Consider the following 18,761-nt stretch of genomic DNA (forward strand, 5'->3'; position numbering starts at 1 on the left):
AGATCTGTAAGCGTGGTGCATCAGAAAATGGCTTTGATGGTATTTCCATTCTACCTGGACGTTAGATTATATAGATCAAGAATGTTACACAAAAAGTGGATTTCTCAAAAGCATGTTGGATAAAAGATGCATCCAGTCAAAAATGGCCTAACACAACTCCCTTTCACACTAACCTTGAGAGACGCATGTAAAATACGAGATTTTCCTTTCCTGCAGTTCTCATTTATCGCTTGATTAAAACCAAATAAGTTCTCAGTAGAACCTGTCAACTGCATAATGGTGTATAGATCAGAACAACTATCACCAAATTAGGCTCTTTTGAAAAGGGAGTACCCCACTAGACATTGTAACTTCCACAAAAAAGTTCCTCTTTTGCAGCAATGATAGAAAAATATACATTTATCTCAGTATAGCTTGGAGAAAGACAAAAATGATTTCCAGTCATGTTCAGTGTTATTTCAGAAAACTGATTTTTCCCTTAGTAGCTCATCACATGAAAAGTTACTTATGGGTCTATCAACAACATAATTGCTGTAAACTGATAAAGCAATAAATACAGGAAAAAAAAGGAACATCATGCTTCTGTCTGTGTTAGATGACAGAAAACAGCCTTAAATCCCTACTTTCTGCCACTTGAATAGTCTATTGTATTGACATGGCTATTAAGCCTTTGTTACATCTCTTCTGCCATCTTCCGTTGAACTCTGCTGGTTTTGATGCTATTGATCAGTGTACGATCACTGTTTTTGGTATGCATACCTCCCTAGGCTTGTTTATACGGATTCCTACAAAGCCGAACTATGAAAGCACATCTGCTTTCTCTTAACAAATTTTACTTCCTAGTATAATTATACAGAGAACTCAAGTTTATGTCTTATTATAACAAAGAAACACAAAACAGGTGACAAGATTTAAAAATAATTTTAGGAGTTACTGCAAACATTTTTGTGTTTTGCTCTGTTTGGTAATAAAGGAAATGCTAAATGTTTACTTAAAGTACGTTTCAGGGTGGTAGTATTTCAGGTGTTGCAGCCACTGATTTTCTGGGAACTTACTCTTTGACCTCTGTCAAACCTGGTTGGAATAGGATGTACAGTTCAAAAAGTTTAATGTGAGAGATCGCAACTGCATAAAGAAATTGGACTAAAAGTAGGTTCAAATCAGCTCAGCACAGTCTGCATTCTGCCTTATTGCTAGGGTAGTGACAGGAAATAGAAGAGCAGAGTGGTTCTGTATTTAATGTTACCATTCTGGAACATGAGGAGGCACTGTAGAATCTGTGACTACCATTAACCTTTTTGAAGAGCAATATCAGTATAAAATGATAAACCCTCATTTCTTATGAGTCTTGTCCTTCACCACCAAGAGACATCTTGGCTTATTTGTATATTAATGGCTTATTTATAATTTTTTTTCCACCGAGACTCCTGAGTCAACTACTCACTGTACTCCACAGATACTCTTAAAAGAAAACAAAATGGAGATAAGTTGCAAGCGACCTTTTTTTAATTTATGAGCGCATAAAAAAAAAAAGTTATGCCACAGCTTTGGTTGACTGGAATGATATGCATACTTAAATTTTAACTGTGTTTTTTTTTTTTAAACAGTAAACAAGTGTACATTCAGTTGTATGCAAGACCAACACTGTCAGTAACACAATTACACTACAGAAAACGAAATGTTTTAAGTATATAGCGGTGAAACCCTTCATATTTTTGGTATTTAACCAGCATTTGTAGAATTAAATCTGCTGAAGCCATTTCATGCGTGGTGAACGTTGAAAACAGACCCTGTGGCAAAACGAATGTGAGTATAGTTGTACTGGCTCTGGAGATGAGTAGAGCCCGACTTAAAAATATTCTCAGAAGCTACATCCTCTGCAACTTAAATGTGGAAGGAGTCATCTAACTTGTAGTTTATTAATTCAGGTATTAATAATCAGCCACTTGAACTTACAAAAGTGGACAGTATTTTCATACACTTGGGATAATTATAATTCAGTAATTTTTCATGCCACAGATAAAAATCACAAGAACTGCTGAGACTGGATGATTACTCTACATAACCGAATGACTCAAAGTTCCACTGACTTACTAATGTTTCTCACAGCTCTCAAAATCTTTTTTATTTTTTTTTTTTAAATGAGAGCTGTTCTTAACCACCTAGTTTGGAAAGAGAGAAGTATGAAAATTCCCAGGCCATGATGAATCCTGAATATTTTGCAACAGTAAGCACTGAGTTCTGGTAGACCACAGTCTCTCTCTACTCTGAAGGGATAATAAAGCATAGATGGAATATTTACAATTTTTATGATAAACTTACCAACAGACCAGCTGTAACCACTTCTCTTTTTAAAAAACCTGCTTTTTAATATCATCTTTTTGTAGATATATATAGCAAAGCAAATAAAACTGCCTTTTTAGTAAACAAGTTTTTGATAAAAACATATAAAAGACAGCTTTATCCACTGGATGATATACAGGTACCCGTATACAAGCATGTATACTAAACAACAAAAGAGAAGGTGTATTTGAATGTTACAGATCTGATGTAAAACACAGAATAAAAATAATGAGAGTGAAAAGTGACAGTACATTAACTCAATTTCATCATGCCTCATTATTGCGGCATGTATGGTATAAAATAATTCAAATGCAGAAAACATCTGCTTATTTTACAAATCAGGCAAAAGAGATCTCTTTGGAAATGTACTTAAAGGAAAAAAAAAAGCGTCTATCCAAGATGCGTGTTACATTTCAGCTCACAAAAGAAATCTACAGGAAGATTATAAACTCCTGAAGATAAAGGGTTATAATGACAACAGTCAATGGCTTCATTACAGTGGCATCAACAGAGCCACTGTAACACATACCACTGCATTGGTATTTTCTTTTTGTACAAGTTTACAGTAAATATTTGAAGACACTGGAAAGGATCATGTGCAGCTTCTCTATTAAAGATGTGCAGTTCATGAAACTGATATTTACCTTCCCTGAAATGATCTAGAAAATGAAAAAATACATTTGACCTAAATGTGTAGCGTGGACACTGCTTAATCATGTAAAAACTAAGGATTCTTAAGTGCACTATGAACTGCAGACATGAATGGCTTTTGAAAGCTCAGGAATTTAGTTGAATGCACATTAAAGAATTTTTTAAGAAGTTGCTTCCAGTTTTGTCTGATCAACTTCATTTCTTCTAAGAAGGAGTTTCACCACTACGTTCTTCATCTGGTGAGGCCTCTTCAAGAGATACCTTTACGTTAGATACACAAACAGAAGATCCAGGGGTAGCTGTACAGACGAAGAAAAAAAGGTGTTAAGTCTTACACTTAAGAATATCCATGCTAAAAAGCATAAAAAGCAAGAAAAAGGCAAGTTACCTAGCACAGAAACACACACAAAGCTATACCGTATCTAATGAGATCAAAAATGTAATGGGATTTTGTTCTAGAGGCCCTCAAAACAGCACAACTATCCAAACGCAGACAGTGTCGCTGGCTGACAGTTCAGACTGAATATACTAATGATTGTAACGCATGATCATGCTATTGGCAGCTTTAGTCAGAACCTGGTCACAGGGCTCTACAGTAAATGTTTAGAACACATCTTAGAAATTCTGTAATTTAAATATATAAATTTCCCTTTGCTTGTCTTACTTGGAGATAGCTGGAAATACTGATATACTTAAAAACAAAACCAAACCAATCCCCATGAATTTTCAGGCTATAGAAATTCTTTCAAACACTTCAGAGGATAACAGAAAGTAACTATTAGCACAGTTTAACTGCTACAACTATTTGTGCAAAGCTATTGAGTTCTCGGTGACCTGTAAAATGATCCCACTTACATAGACAGGGAATGTTAAGAAATAGCTGCCCTAAGAAATTATCTAAGAAAGAATCCTACATGGTAGAAATAATGTAATCAAGCTACCATTCTGCCTCTGACAGAAGTTACTTACACAACATTGGTTTCTCTATTGCTAGCTGTTCAGGCAAAGTTTCAAGTGGCGTTGGTTGAATTTTTGCAGGTGTATATGTATTTAAAGAAGTTTTTCTTCCTGACAGTGGAATCATGTAAGTTGGAGAAGCTGAAATGTGGAGTGGGGAGAAAAGATATACATCATTAATAATGAAAATACTCTCACCTGAGCAGAATATCAAAAATAGTAGCCACAGAACTGTGTATCTGTCCAGCAATACATATATATGCAACCCGCAGCTAAGTTTCTGATTTTTGACTTCAGTGTCGAAACTTCAAACCAAGAACGACAAATCTAAAAATCTCCTTTTAACCTCAGAAAATGATGTTGTAACTTCATGCTGCTAAGGCAGCTAAGCCGACTTTCAGTAACAGCTGCCTTGCCAGAAGGCCATCAAAAGCATTAGTGGTACTTCTCATAGGTTATGAACATTGCACTGGAATTTAGGCATTTAGTCTAAAATAATATGGAAAGTGCATACAACAGATCATTCTCTAGACAACTTCCAAACGTTATAGGAAAGCAGAAGGAGAACAAAGTGCCTATGGCCTCAGTTCAGGCCTAACTGCCAACCACTCCTTCGTAGAAAGGTGACAACCACACCACCACAGAAATATGACAGCTTTTTAAAAATATTTTTTCATCTAAATTCTGAACTGATTTTGGAGACATTAACTTCCTAGCCAGTGTAACAAAGCATTTTAAGTAGCTGATAACTTTATAATGCCTGTAAGTATCCCTGAGTTCTTTTTCAGTAACATCAGTTTTCTTAAATTACTTATGTTCCTTCTTAGATATAGGAGGCCTACCCTATCAAATCAGCTGCTGATTAAAATTTATGTCATATAAAACTAAAACAACAGAAAAAAAGGAAAAATCCTAACGTTTAGGTAACCTTTGTATCAGCACTAGCAAGTACAAATTTTCAGATCAAAGTGTGAGACATTTCCTCAAGAAAAACAACTTTCAATCACATGACACATGAATTATAAGCATCCTAATACATAGTAAATCTGACCTAACTGAAACTGTTTCCGGAGACACAGCTCGAAACGCAACGGGCAATCACCTTCCCAGAGACATGCACCTGGATAGAACTCAGTTTACATTTCATTTCAAGATCACTTAAACATGCAGCATAAACTACCATGCTCACTAAAAAGCCTTCCTTGTAATTCAGCTACAGTGTGTACAGTACAGAGAAGTTCTTATGTGAGGAAAGAAACCAATTACAATTTCATTAAATCCTTAATTTACTACCCCAGTCAACAGAAATGTTACTTCAATGAATTATGACAGACTCCATACCACAAAGGGATACTGCAAAAATTAAAATTATAGTTTATGTACATATTTCTTGTTTTTAAAGAAGCGTTCTTAGTTTACTTGTTAGCTGTAAAATACGAGAAAGATTGCCTGGACAATATCTAACAATTTAAAATAAACATAATTACAAACTGAAATCAATACATGTCTCCTGTAGATTTTCCTTTGATGGAGCAGCAACAGAGGCAAGAAATTCATCCACCTGCTTCAGAGACAAGGAGTTATGCAGGGTTTCCAAAGGGCAAATAGAAGGCACCATGGAATATAGTTCAAAACCTGAAAGAAAAATAAATAAAAAAGAGATTTCCAAGCATAAGACAGGATTTAAGCTATTGCATGGGCAAGTATTAATGCATGATAAAAAGTACTTATTTTAAATCAGCACATGCAGACATGGTACTCTTGAAATCATGGAAACTAAATATTAAAGGAGTTGGAACAAGATGTGCCAATTTCCAGGATGTACTAAAGTAAAGGTACCATTTAACATACCATGGGATACAAATCCCACGTACACATAAAATGGTTTTTAAACATTACAACTGTGTTCTACTCCCAAATCAGTTCATGAAAGGTAACCTTTCCTCTAAGACAAACTTAGTAAAGCACTAAAAAAAAAAAAGTTAGGAAATAGTAGTATTTTTCCTGCTCATACCTGGCACAACACTAGATAGATAACTCATTCAAGCAAGTAATATAGGATAGCTATATTGTTGACTGTTAGCAGACAACAGCTAAAAACGCTACAACTTCCAAGAAATAAATTTGCAGAATTCACATTCTATCATCTTCAGTATTCTCTGAAAACAAACTGTTGCCTTAAATATCAAAGCAAAACCACTGTTAGCACTTTTGTACCTTGAGGTTACATGTTTTAACTTTGTATGACAGATTTACACCCACCTTTATGCATTTATAAACAGTACTTATAGACTAGAAGTTTCATCTATTAGAACAGGTAAGTATACTGACCCAAAATCTCAAAATTTATTGGACTTTGCTTTTCTACATTAGTATTGATCATACACCAACCATGCATATCCCTATTACTAACATACTAAAAAGCATTTAAACAGCTTGGCAAAAAAAATTGCAGTTCTCTGAAGTGATGCAAGTTTGATAACTCAATGAACAGCTCTTCATTCAATTGCACGTCAGAAGAGGAAAATATTTCCATTAGTGTTTTCAACATACAGCTTGAACATTACAACTTCGCAGTTCAGTACTATGAATTTACAGTTGCTACATTTCTTTTAAGATACTTAAATGAAGAAACAATAGTGAATAAAATAATGCTTAGCTTTTCAGTTCAAGATACATTTATCAGAGATAGGATTATGACTGTGAACTGTTCTCCCCCCTAAAATAATAAGCAACAATATTCCTGTGATATCCAGCATTCCCCATTCACTCCCCATTCAGTTTTTGCATAGAGAAGTAACTCAACAAAATTTCAACCCCAAAATGTCTGTATTTATGCTTGGATTCACCTTGGCCATACTCAAATCTGAGGGACAGTCGCTTCAAACACACAATCAACAGAATTGTACTTATGTCAGCTTCCCTTATATTATAAATAAAATGTTGCATTTCATGGCATCTTGATTTTCATGTACAGAAGAAACACCACCACATCCTTAATTTCTATTTCCCTACAAAGGCAGTAGCTAAGCTTCAGTGTAAGGACTAATATGTTTGGCATACGTATTAATACACTAAATAACTATGCATGCATGTAAAGCGCAAACCCTTTCTTTGCATTACAGTGAAATATAAGATTTATCTCTTTACCCTGACAGAAAATTCACCAGCACTTGAATGAGAATTTTGTTAATTTTGCAAAGAACATAGTGGGACAATGTCAGGTTAACTTTTTAATAACTATTACTGTTATAGTACAGTGTTACAAAAAAAAAGAAAGCTATTTCAAAATACACCCATACCATTTAAAAAAAGAAAAGTTTTCTTCTTTCAGGAATTTCCCCTCCACAGGTTTTTGTTCAGTTTTGACAATTTTGCTATCAGGTAGCCATATCCCAGCATGTTGTTGTAGTGTCTTTGCATCTAAAGGATATGACTTAAAAGGAACCCTGGAAATCCATCTGCAGTGTTTTATTTGAATATTTTATGATATTTTGTGATGTTATGAGAAATAAATTTGAATTTTAATGAAGGTGAAGCCTGACAGTATCCCTTGAAAAAAGCAGTTTCCTGTAAACTAACAGCCTTTCAGTTTTGGCTATATTTATTCTTAAAGCACTGTCCCCCCATCAAAAGGCAAGACAATGAAAGGGTTAACGCAGCATCTCAAAAAGGTACCCTGCTGTCTTACATTGAAAAGCTACAGAGATATACCAATGGAGCCTAGAAATTCCACAGAGGAAATGGACCAGCACCTAAAGAGGGGTGGGTGTTCTGCACAGAGGCCCAGAAAATAAGGTAAAGCACTGTCAGAAGATACTTGTTTCACCATGTTACTTAAACTTAAGATGGGGGGGTAGGGGAGGGTTGGTAGTCTGAAATGAGTTAAAAGGGTGTGATAACAACATAAAAATAAGAAAAGACAGCATGAAAGGAACAAGGAGAATCAAAATGAGAGTCCAGAGGACAGACAAAACCAACATCAATATGCACTTATGTTAGTAGAAAACCCTTGGAAACCTGCAACATACTTAGGTTTCATAGGACCTCATACAGCATGCATTAGTCTTGTAAAAGATGTGTGGCAAAACTGATGTATTAAATGAATCAGAACAATCAGCGCATTCATTAAAAGTTTAGATCCTTTTTTAAAAGAATGCAGTCACAAAAAGGTAGTGCTAAATGGAACAGAACGTACTCATTCGACACTGATACTCAAATGCAGTTCTTACTTTCTGACCTTGTATGTTTTGGAAATATTACTTGGCTTGAGTATAAAGACAAAAAATGGACTCCTAAATTTCCTATTTGAAACAGGACACTAGAATCGGTCTTTTACATCAAACACAGTCTTAACGGTATTAATTTAGTCTTACTATAGCGGTTTCCCTTCAAGCAGCACAGCAGTGCAAAAAATCACTATAGATTCCAAATGAATGTAATAAAAGACTGCTTTGCTTCTCAGCAAAGCCAAACAAAAACCCAGTCTCTTTTTTTTTTAACCTTGTTTCTAAGCAAATACAATTTGAATCTAACATGAAAATGCTGACGATTTCCATTGCAGTTTCAATAATATCACCACCACTGCACTCAGCCAGCAGCCATGCACATTTTAAAACTGCTATTAAGAAAACTGGAAAAGCTACATTAAGATCTGGTGGATACTGAAGACCGAGGTTGGTTTTCATGAACAGGATACATTTTGGGCCTAGTTAATCACGTAAAAAGGAAGGCATGAAATATTTTGCTGTGGAAGAGACAGACATACCTCTGTCCTGTGTGTTAAACCAGACTTTTTTTGTAATTATGGTAGACTGAAGACAAGTTAACTCTCACTTTTGAAGCTCAAGAGGTCAATGTAAGAAAAAGGCAGCTCTCTTGCTGTGATTTTTTGTGCAATATTTAAGTAATTTGCACATGTGATGAACAGAGAAGTATGATAAGGTAAAATAAATTTTTTTCTGGTGATAAATATAGCAATTTAGCAGGAATGGAACAAAAGCTTCTGCTTTAGTTTTTTTAATTTAGTATCACTTCAAGATGACAGTCATAAACTCCAGTTCTCAATTCAGTGATTTATTTTAGAATCAGGAGGCTCAGGGAAACAGCTCAGCAGGAGAAAGACAAAGAAGAAGCAGCAGCTATCAAGAAGTGTATGCCCAATAAAGATCAGATTTTAGTCTGTTTTTATATTGTACCATACAGTCTGATCACACAAGAAATTGGGAAGAATAATTTATTACAGAGATCTTGATTAACAGTAGCATTTAAATTTTTTCAAGGATTTTTCCAAGGAATGAATTTTGATGTAGTATTTATACTAATGAATGGTAAAGAAGGGACTTAGGGTATCTAATGATTACAAATATATTTGGAGTTGTGCTTGAAGTTAGGAACGACAGACGTCTGGATGATACTGTACACCCCATATTTGAAATAAAAATAAAAGGGATGAAGCAAGGAACCTTTTGTTTTCGTTTTTGTTTTTAAAATAAAAGCAAAACGTACCATTGGTTGGGTGTCGAGCAAATGAGATAGAAAACCTTTTAACAGCAGAACCGCGTGTGGTGTCTGAGAAAGAGAAAAACAGGTACCTGAAATTTGTAACAGCTACCAAAAGAGGGACATTTTAAAAAAAGAAAGGAAGAAATAAAAAAGAAAAGATGAGAAGGTATTAGAACTGAGTGACATGCAGAAGGGACCAAGGAAAAGGGCTAAAAACTAAATAGAGGTTAAAAGGAAGACAATTTGGACTGTTGGCAACTACAAGATGTGTAATGAAGTGTATAAAAACAAGCAGAATGAGCTGGTGATTCTGGCATACAAGGTTATATCAGGTTAGAGTCGAACACTGAGTGGTGAATTGGGGGAAAACAGCATGAGTACTGTTTCACCTCAGAGTTATAAAAGTGTGCTTTTGGCGTCTTTACATTCTGAAATCTAGTGAGAGTTTCTTCTCTACCCCAGATTATCCAAAACTGACAACCTCCTGTTCCTTTGTAATCCAAACCCCAACAATAAAAGGACAGGAATCCTAAAATTTTCACCGTCAGTATTTAAGTTATTAGTTTATCATTTCTTTCACTCCTTGTATATGCTCCAAGTAATTTAATTCATTTCAAGATCAGTAAGTAATGATAGAACCCGAAGTTTAAAACGAGAAAAGAATTTCAAAACCAAAATTTTAGTGTACTTTAAAAATGCACTTGCTGAAATCTCCTGGTATGTATTACAAGTCTGTGAGCTAGTGTTCAATTCAAGACAGAAACAAGAATTAACTATGCTGTTAAGTTAAACATAAGCAATCTATGGGCAACAAAGAAGCAACAGTAACTCATATGATTAATACTAAGGCAAAGGATTCTAGGATTCCATTTAAATCAGTAACCTAGGATTTATCTTTAGAAGTTTAATGTGGCACATGGGTTTGTGCGTGCATGTGCGAGAGTGTGCACATACCATCTATGAAGCCAGAAGAAGTCAGCTTTTTACGATGAATACGAGCATAATCCTGTAGGTTAGGTGCACTTGAAGAACCCCCGAGCACTGAGGTGCTAAACAGGCCCGCACAGTGAGACCCTGATGGGAGTTAGAGAAAATACATACAACAACCAGGTGTTCGTCCATTCACATTGGGGATGCATGCAGCATGCAAGCACATGGCTCTTACCACACAAAAGGCAGCTTTTGGCAGTGCCTTGGACAGGTTCACAATATGCTTGTAATGTCAGAGTGGTACTTGTAGGCTGAAACTATCATAATTTATTGTGCTTCTACTCATGACACAGCACCCTCTGCTCTATGTGCAAAGAGGACTGGCTTTAACAAAGTGATTTCTTGTCCTGTTTTCACTTTTGGTAAAGAAAAGTTACCAATTAGCATCAATGTAAACATAACCAAAACAACAAAACAAACCCATGATGATGATGATGATGATGTGACAGTTGTGTGTTTTAAAACCTGCAGTTCTGAAACAAATATAAACTGGAAAAACACTGCTGGTTGCTTTCATCCAAATCAACCTTTGAGATGACAGGCTGCAATGAAGTACTCATACATTTCCACAGACTTAATATGGAAATATTGCCCTTCTAACCCCAACAAAATGGTAACCAAACTGGAAATACTCTATTCGCATTTCAGCTACTGGCAATGTTACAAACTGAAAATACCTAAAAGTTCCATCAAGTTTAGCTTAACTTTCTTTCCTGAGAAGACTTCTGTGTATCTCCATGCAACTGAGAGTACTTTTGTTACAATTCATACATTCCTGCCACTAGGATGGGAGTTTTAACAAATCACTGAAAGCCACAGACAGAAATATAAAAATAACTTTTATAATCAAAAACCATAAATGAAATTTAGATACAGCAATGAACAAAAATGGAAAAAAAGTTGTAATTTTTTCCTTCAGTTTTTACTACTAGTTGAAAGGAGAAGTGGTTTTTCACTCAGAACTTATCTTTCACATTTTAGGTAAGTAGCAGCAGATTTTTTTTTTTTTGAAAACAACTATCTATCCAGTGATACTTCCTTTCATTACTTTTAATGATCCAGTGAGGGGAAACATTACTAGCACATGTGACCAATCACAGCCAAAATAAAATAAATTGGTGCCTGGTCTGTGGCAAAAGCCTTTCACACCAAATGTAATATCTTAATCTACGCACAGAAATAGATCAACTTCTACAAGCCATATTGTGTCACACATTGGCAAAAGAAAAGTTGTTTAACTAGCAAGCACACAATAAAAAAAAATTACGTGGATAAACAAGAGCACCTGATGTATGCATTTTACTACGGGGAAAAACATAATAGGGAGAAAAGCATCACAGAAAGATTAGACACAAAAAAATACAGATCTTTACAAAGAAAGGAAAAGGTACTTCTAAGTTTATGCACATAGCTTATGCATTTTCTACACTTCCTTTTTTTCCCCATGAAAAGACACACTGACAGAAAAAATGCAATATTGATTTACAGGAGTGTAAGATTTCATATTTTTACATATCAGTCATATGTATGCCTGTTTCAAAGAAGCAACAGAAAAGCATAACTTGAATTAAAAGAATCTGAAACAACTCATTGAATTACAGCATGATTCATTCTAATGCTGAAAGGAAGAAATCGATTTTAGGAGAGGGAATGTGTGCAAAAGCCCCAATATCAATAAACTTGAGGTTTTTTCCCCACCCTCCATCCCTCAGTAAAACACCTTCAATTCCATCAATTGCCCACAGTAGGAAACGGTAATTTTCAAGAAGTGTTTTAACAGTTTCCAGTGCAGGCCACTTCAATCCAAAAGATTCTTGCAAAACCCAAAAGCTCAGTCATGAACTACGTTATCTTAAAGATATACTTTATGTTAAAAATAATCCTGTGTACCTGTTGTGAGTCGTACAGAGTCAGTAGTGTGAACAGTCTCAAACAATTTGCTCTTTTCTGTTATAATTTAAAAGCTTTTGCTGCAGAAAAATTGTCCAGTTCATAGACAGACACTCAGCATATATTATTGATAAAAAGTACTATTGGGTCCTCTTAACATAAAATCTATTAAAAGAATGTACAACTATACAGAACAATGGGCAGATGAAAAGCTGCTAACATCAAACAAAATTTCAATTGTAGGCACATACCTAGACCACTCTGCTTTTGTTCCAGAATAGTTCTCGGGGTTCGTAAGTTACTATTGCTTTCTGATAGGACCTGGATATAAAAAACAGAAAAATAAGGGAAGGTAGAACAGCAGCATGAAACGTCCATTTAACTTGATACAGCAGCCTGTTTCAGACAGACAAGTGTTAATAAGCTGTATGATAAGTGTTAGTAAAAATATGTAAAGGAAACATGAAAGATCATGCAATATCCCCTTCTGAAGGGAGTCCATTTCACAAATGAGTTCCTTGCAATGAAGTGGTGCAAAGCAAGCATTCAGAATGAGAAAGGACACAGACCAAGACAAATATGAGAACAGACATTTGAGACATTTTATTTCATTTTACCAAATGAACTCTCCTAAACTGCGCCTGTATTGAAAAAAGGAGGGGAGGGAAGGAAAGACAGACAAGCTATTGAGGGCACCATACAATCACTGATCCATGCACGGGCTCAATCAGTGTAATCTTCAGATGCTCACAGCCTTTACTGATATAAACTTTTCCTATGTAAATAGTTTTAGAGTTTTCCACAATAAAGAGAAATTATGAAAATTTTCAAAGAAAAAGGATACAGTTAACAGAACACCATCCATTGTGATACATGTCAACAATATCTTGAAATACTAAACAATCATTAGATCTTCACTGGTACTTCAAAGAAACATTCTGTGGTTCCTGCCCCACCCGCTCCCCCCCTCCCCCCCCCACTCCCCCCCTCCCCCCCCCCAATATGTAGAAAAATCTTCAAAATATTGTACAAGTCAATGGATGATGTACTGTGTTGGGAGTTTCAGACACCTCCAGATACAGAAGGCAAAAATTATTAGTGCTAGGATTTGTTCCCTGCTATAGTTAATACCAGGCCACTGAAAATATGATATATGCAAAAAAAGTTTTGAATAGCAATATGAAGTACCAAATAAATTATTTTAAAATGTATTGGTTGCAATTATTTTTAAAAAGTTTTTCAATTTACCTACCACCAAATTAAGCAATGCTGTTTTTAAAGTCTTAAAGGACAACTAAGCCAAACACAAATCTGTTTCATTAGGCAGTCGACTAAGTCTTTTTTACTGTGGTAACATTTACAATTCCTATAAAGAAACCAAATTTTTAGGAAAATGTGTAACACATTCAGTGGAAAAACATGCACTTCCTCTTTTTCCCCCAAACATTCTCGGGAAGTAATTTCAAGAAGTGGAAGAATTTGCTTGAAACATAATCCATAAGAAGGGATTAGATGTCCTTGAAGACAGTTGGTTGTTGCTTGGAATGCATAATAATGTTTAATGAAGTAAAGTTTAAAAACCTGTTGCCATGAGCCAAAAATACTGGATGTGAAAGCCAATGATTTAGGGGAGACAGGGGAAGAAGTGATTTGTTCCCCTGATCTGCGTCTTCGACGCCCAGTACCCACACCACTGGTGTAATGCAGCCAGGTACCAATACACTCTGGGCTAGACACACTCAGGGGGCTCTCTTCCTGGAAGTGAGAAAGGGGGCAAAAAACAGCAAAGCATGCAAAGTTAGATTCAACAGAGCCAAATGAACAGAAAAGAAAAAAACCCAATCTGCTTGCACCCTTTTATTTACTGCTTTTAAAACTATTAAACAGCAAATAGGGAAGATGAATATTACAATATTAGGAAGCTATCAGTTCCACTTATATCTTTTAACCCAACTATATCTTTTAATACAACACCTCAAATTTCTTGTAGACTAATTATTGGATATAAGAGAAAAGTAACTGCTATCTATAATTGATTCACAATTTTAAGAATTCCTCATATTCTGGAAACAGAACATCTGTTATCCTTGACATACTGTTTAATAGTTTTCCCCCTCTAAGTACATTCAACTTTCCTATTTATTACTTAATAGTTTTAATTTCTGGTCTATAACCTGATCTAAAAAAATTCTCATTTTTAGAATCTCCTTTTGAGACTTTGCAGCTGACTCACTGGTAGTAGCACCAACTTGACTGGTAGTAGTTTTCCAAACTTAAGAAGGCCCTAAAAAATTATCTGATGCTGGACACCTATTAAGACTTCAAGGGAGGACAGTGTCAGGCTAAGAGTCCCCCATGACCTATATGTAACATTACGTGTCGTTAGCAATCAACATTTTTAGCAACACAGAATTTGATTTCCAATGCTGATGAGCCTTATGTTGTTTTACTGTAAGAACTCTGCATTTTTTTTTATTTTCATGACTCAATCACAGTTGCAATCCTTCTGTAAATATTACTGACTATACCCCAGATTAAAACTACCACATAATCTCACACCTGACAGTGTCCTTTCAAATTAATGGACGTAGGTGAAGAGAGAATAGCCCTATGAGGGTGTGGGGGAGGAAAGGTTCAAGGCAGTTGCAGTTTAAGTTGCAATGACATTTTTTAAACACTTGAAAATACCATTTCGTTTAAATATTCCAAATACTGGTTTTGCAGATTTCAGTAGGCCAGATGAAACTTCCAATTTTACCTTTTCAAAAAAAGTGTATGTTTTCTTTAAATCAGCTATTTTCTTCCAGCAAATAAACACGCACTGAATGCTGAAACACATTCCATCTGAACATATATTATGTGCACAGTCACAATTTAGCAATCTATGTTATTGATACCTTTTGAAAGTAACTTCTACATAATTTGTGAAATGAAAATGGTTAAAAGTTTGAAGTAATAGGCTATTAAGTTGTGTGTATGTGAACTCATAACTAGGAGGGGAGTTTGCATGATCATAGTGAAAACAGCTTTTAAAAAAACAAATGCTCACAACATCAATATTTTGAATATGATAAAACCTGGAAATAGAAAAATGCAAGACATTCACATTTATTATCTCTGTTAATTTATGGAAGTCATGTGAAGTTATACAGATATCCTTATAGAAGGGAACCATGCATCTTTTTCTCTCCACACCACCAATAACCAAATTACTTGCAAATCTGTAATACTTTCATTGCATACAAACAGCCCATTCCCAACACAAACATGAAAGGAAAAAAGCTTTTGGTGTGAATCTTCATATCTGATGGTTTTAAGCAACTGAAAATGAGGCAATAAGAAGCTGTTAGTTTGCTTCTAGCATTAATATCACAGAAGTGCCACGATGCACCATCTGAAGCTTTGCCATTCAAATGTATAAATGGTATCAGTGATACTGCCGTGCATTCCCCACCTCTGTGATATTAAAGCCATATCTGTGAAATGCACCTAGATGTCATGGCCTTCAAGAGAGGAGACTAGACTGTTCAAGATTTTACCTAAAGAATTACTGAAACACAAACCCCACCCACTTAAAAAAAAAGCTTCCAGTTTATTCTCTTACCTTCAAATGCTTGACAAGTGGAGTCACTTTCACCCCATGTGAAAGCAAATACAGCAGAAGACATGTGTCTCACCTCCTGTACCTCCCCTACCGCCCCCAATCCCTCCGTTCCCTCTGAGAATGATCACCCTGAAGGTTTGCTTAATTCCCAATAGCTGCTGTCTCGTAAGGATGAATACAAAGCAAGGTATGTTAGTTTGAAGATGTACGTTTAGACTGAAAAAGTCTTCATTTTCAAATACGGCTTTTCGAAAATGGCTTAAAAAGAAAAAAGGAAATAAGTCTTATCAGAAAATAGTGATTTATTTAAAATAAAAGTTCCTTCAGACAAATTACTGCCATGGAGGATCTCCATAGAATAAGAGCAACCCTTTTGTGAGACATAAGATCATACTGGTTGTGTGTAATCAAAAGCAGAATTACATTTGGTTTTGTTTTGTTAAAAGTAAGCAAAAGTTAATTCCTATGGAAGACATTATCTGGAACATAAACACTTACTTCAACAGAACCGATCTTCCTCGATCTTGGAAGGGGTGACTTTCTGTGTATGTGAATTGGGTCTGATACCATTGGCTTGAACATCACTACCGACCGATCTGTTTCATCTCTTTTAGAAACATGTGCCTCCTCATCACTATCATTTCTATGAGATGTTTTCTTCGAGCCTTCATTCTACAAACAATACATAATAAATTTTCAGTTTAGCTGCACACCTTGCAACATGTAGACAGAGGTGGCTGTTAAATATATCTTCTGTGTAAACATCATGCAAGCTGATTTTAAAAATACAAGATGTAAATCACATATTGAACAAATTGCTCTGGACTGCAATAATCTATGAATATTTACTCCTAATTGGACACTGCATATGACAGTGTGGTCCTAATTAACCACACTGTTCAGCCAACGTATCTTACTCCAATCTTCTGTTGACACAGTAATAAAATCCTGGCCCCACAAGTCAACAGAATTCCAGCCTAGCTTTGCTTTCAATCATTTCTCAAAAAGCAGGTGGTAACTCCACAGACCTGCCCATATATCTTTGAAAATATCAATCCTTCCTCAACAATCTGTATTCACAAATATGCCGAACTACCTTACTTTCTTAAATATTTCTTTCAGTTCCCAGAATATCATTGACATAACACTGATGTTGATATCACTTTTCTTACGATGGTTATTTCGTATTTCTAGCCAAAAGTCTGGCAAAGCGATAAGAGTCCAAATTACCTGTGTCCATCACCTCAGCGTCCATTCCAAACAGTACTGCCTATATTTTATTAGGTATTTTTCTACCAAAATAAAAATCACATTTGTATTTTTTACCTAGCAATTTCCCAGGGCTTATTTTAGGTATGTCCGTATCCAGAAAAAAACTTTTTTCTTTAAAGAAAGGCATAACTATTACCTCTCTGGAGGCAGGTCTGTATCCGTATCCAGCCGGTAAATTTTTGTCTTCCTCGCAGCCTTTGGCTCCTGGACTAAAGTGCAGCTCTACATGAAAACGTTCTTCTGAAGAAAGTTCCTGAGGAAAAATAGTTAAACAGGTTTACACTTCAATACATAACTTAGCACTACTCATTTCTGAAGATATTTATCCATTTTAAATACCTTGTTTGGATCCTCATAAAGCATGATAACAATCTGTGTCATGTAATTGAGTTCACTGACAACATTTAAATAATCCATAGCTCGTTTCCACTGTTCATCTTTTGATTCCTTATGAAGTAGGGGGGGAAAAAAAAAAAAATCAGCAAATAAACCCCAGCTATTTTCTTTAAACAGACTGATTATTTCCCTTTTTCCCCATTTAAATGGATTTTACATTAACAGAAGTACGAAGCTTTTCCCAGCTAAGGAGAAAACCGAGACACAACTGGGGAAAAAAAGTTACTTAAAATTGCTTATCAAACGAATCAAAAGTAGAGATCAGAACTTTTCCTATTTTGTTTCAGTGTAACTTTCATGTTCTTTTGCCAGTGATGATATATGTCTTGTAGACAGAGGCATCCTTTTAAACTCTCCCAATAGGAATTGTTAATTTTGCAATAAACTTATTTCAACTAGTATATTAGGGAAAATGTTTCTACATATCGCTCTACCAGTCAAACAGACAGAGTAAATGAAGACCTCTAGTATACAGAGAAAAAATAACCATCAAATCCCAAACTACTTAAAATGAATATGCATTTTTTTCCGTTCTCTAGAAAAAACACATTTAGTAATCCACCTTAAAGGAAACTTTAAAAATTATCAGCATAAAACTAGGAGAGTATCTGTTGTAGTATATGTCACAGAGGTCCAGAATTAAAAATGCATTTGCCATCAGTGAGCTTAGTCATCCATTACCAGAAGCACGTATGTCAATACCATACCAAAAAGTTACTACCATTTCAAAAAGTTAATATATTAATGGAGTTCTATCTTAGAAGCAGCTGTTCAGGCTCTATGGTGCTGCACCTGTCCTCTCCAAGAGCTCAGTTAGGTCATTTCCGAATCTGGAGACCTTGTCTTTTTCAGTCCTTCATTTCAAAGCCAATCAGATGGAGAATCATGTACCACCTTCACGGTATTCTACGACAGTATCGGAAAGTAAAGCAGTCCACTGAACAGGAGAAACTTTGCAGTATGTGAGCATTCTTGAAGTCAGGTAGGGAGGTCTTGACAATATGCCAATGGTAAAAAATAATAAGCCAGTCCAAAAGTGAACTCAAGACAACCCTGAATGACAACTTGAAGTAAAAGGAGTTGGAAGACCTATAGCTGACAACATAAGACAAAAAAAATGGATTATCTGCCCTTTTCAAACCTCTCTGAGACT

The 18,761-nt window shown here is 35.5% G+C and overlaps 1 protein-coding gene across 12 annotated transcripts in view; it reads right to left on the reverse strand.

Annotated features, from left to right (window-relative positions):
* Nucleotides 1-1,488: 1,488 nt before the first annotated feature.
* PPIP5K2 (diphosphoinositol pentakisphosphate kinase 2) overlaps nt 1,489-18,761 on the reverse strand; it is a 54,153-nt gene continuing 36,880 nt past the window's right edge. For 5 of the 12 annotated variants that reach the window (XM_075079316.1, XM_075079325.1, XM_075079317.1 and 2 more), the window contains 10 exons: nt 17,552-17,659; nt 17,349-17,465; nt 16,439-16,612; nt 13,918-14,091; nt 12,588-12,657; nt 10,411-10,530; nt 9,460-9,522; nt 5,455-5,586; nt 3,964-4,092; nt 1,489-3,293 (listed from right to left, as the gene is read on the reverse strand). In XM_075079316.1, the coding sequence (XP_074935417.1) occupies nt 3,199-3,293; nt 3,964-4,092; nt 5,455-5,586; nt 9,460-9,522; nt 10,411-10,530; nt 12,588-12,657; nt 13,918-14,091; nt 16,439-16,612; nt 17,349-17,465; nt 17,552-17,659 (1,182 nt within the window). In that variant the 3' untranslated portion in view covers nt 1,489-3,198. The remainder of the gene's footprint in view (nt 3,294-3,963; nt 4,093-5,454; nt 5,587-9,459; nt 9,523-10,410; nt 10,531-12,587; nt 12,658-13,917; nt 14,092-16,438; nt 16,613-17,348; nt 17,466-17,551; nt 17,660-18,761) is intronic. The other 7 variants (XM_075079326.1, XM_075079324.1, XM_075079323.1 and 4 more) reach the window with 7 other exon arrangements.

This window comes from Phalacrocorax aristotelis, chromosome Z (assembly GCF_949628215.1).
Source record: "Phalacrocorax aristotelis chromosome Z, bGulAri2.1, whole genome shotgun sequence".
NCBI lineage: Eukaryota > Metazoa > Chordata > Aves > Suliformes > Phalacrocoracidae > Phalacrocorax > Phalacrocorax aristotelis.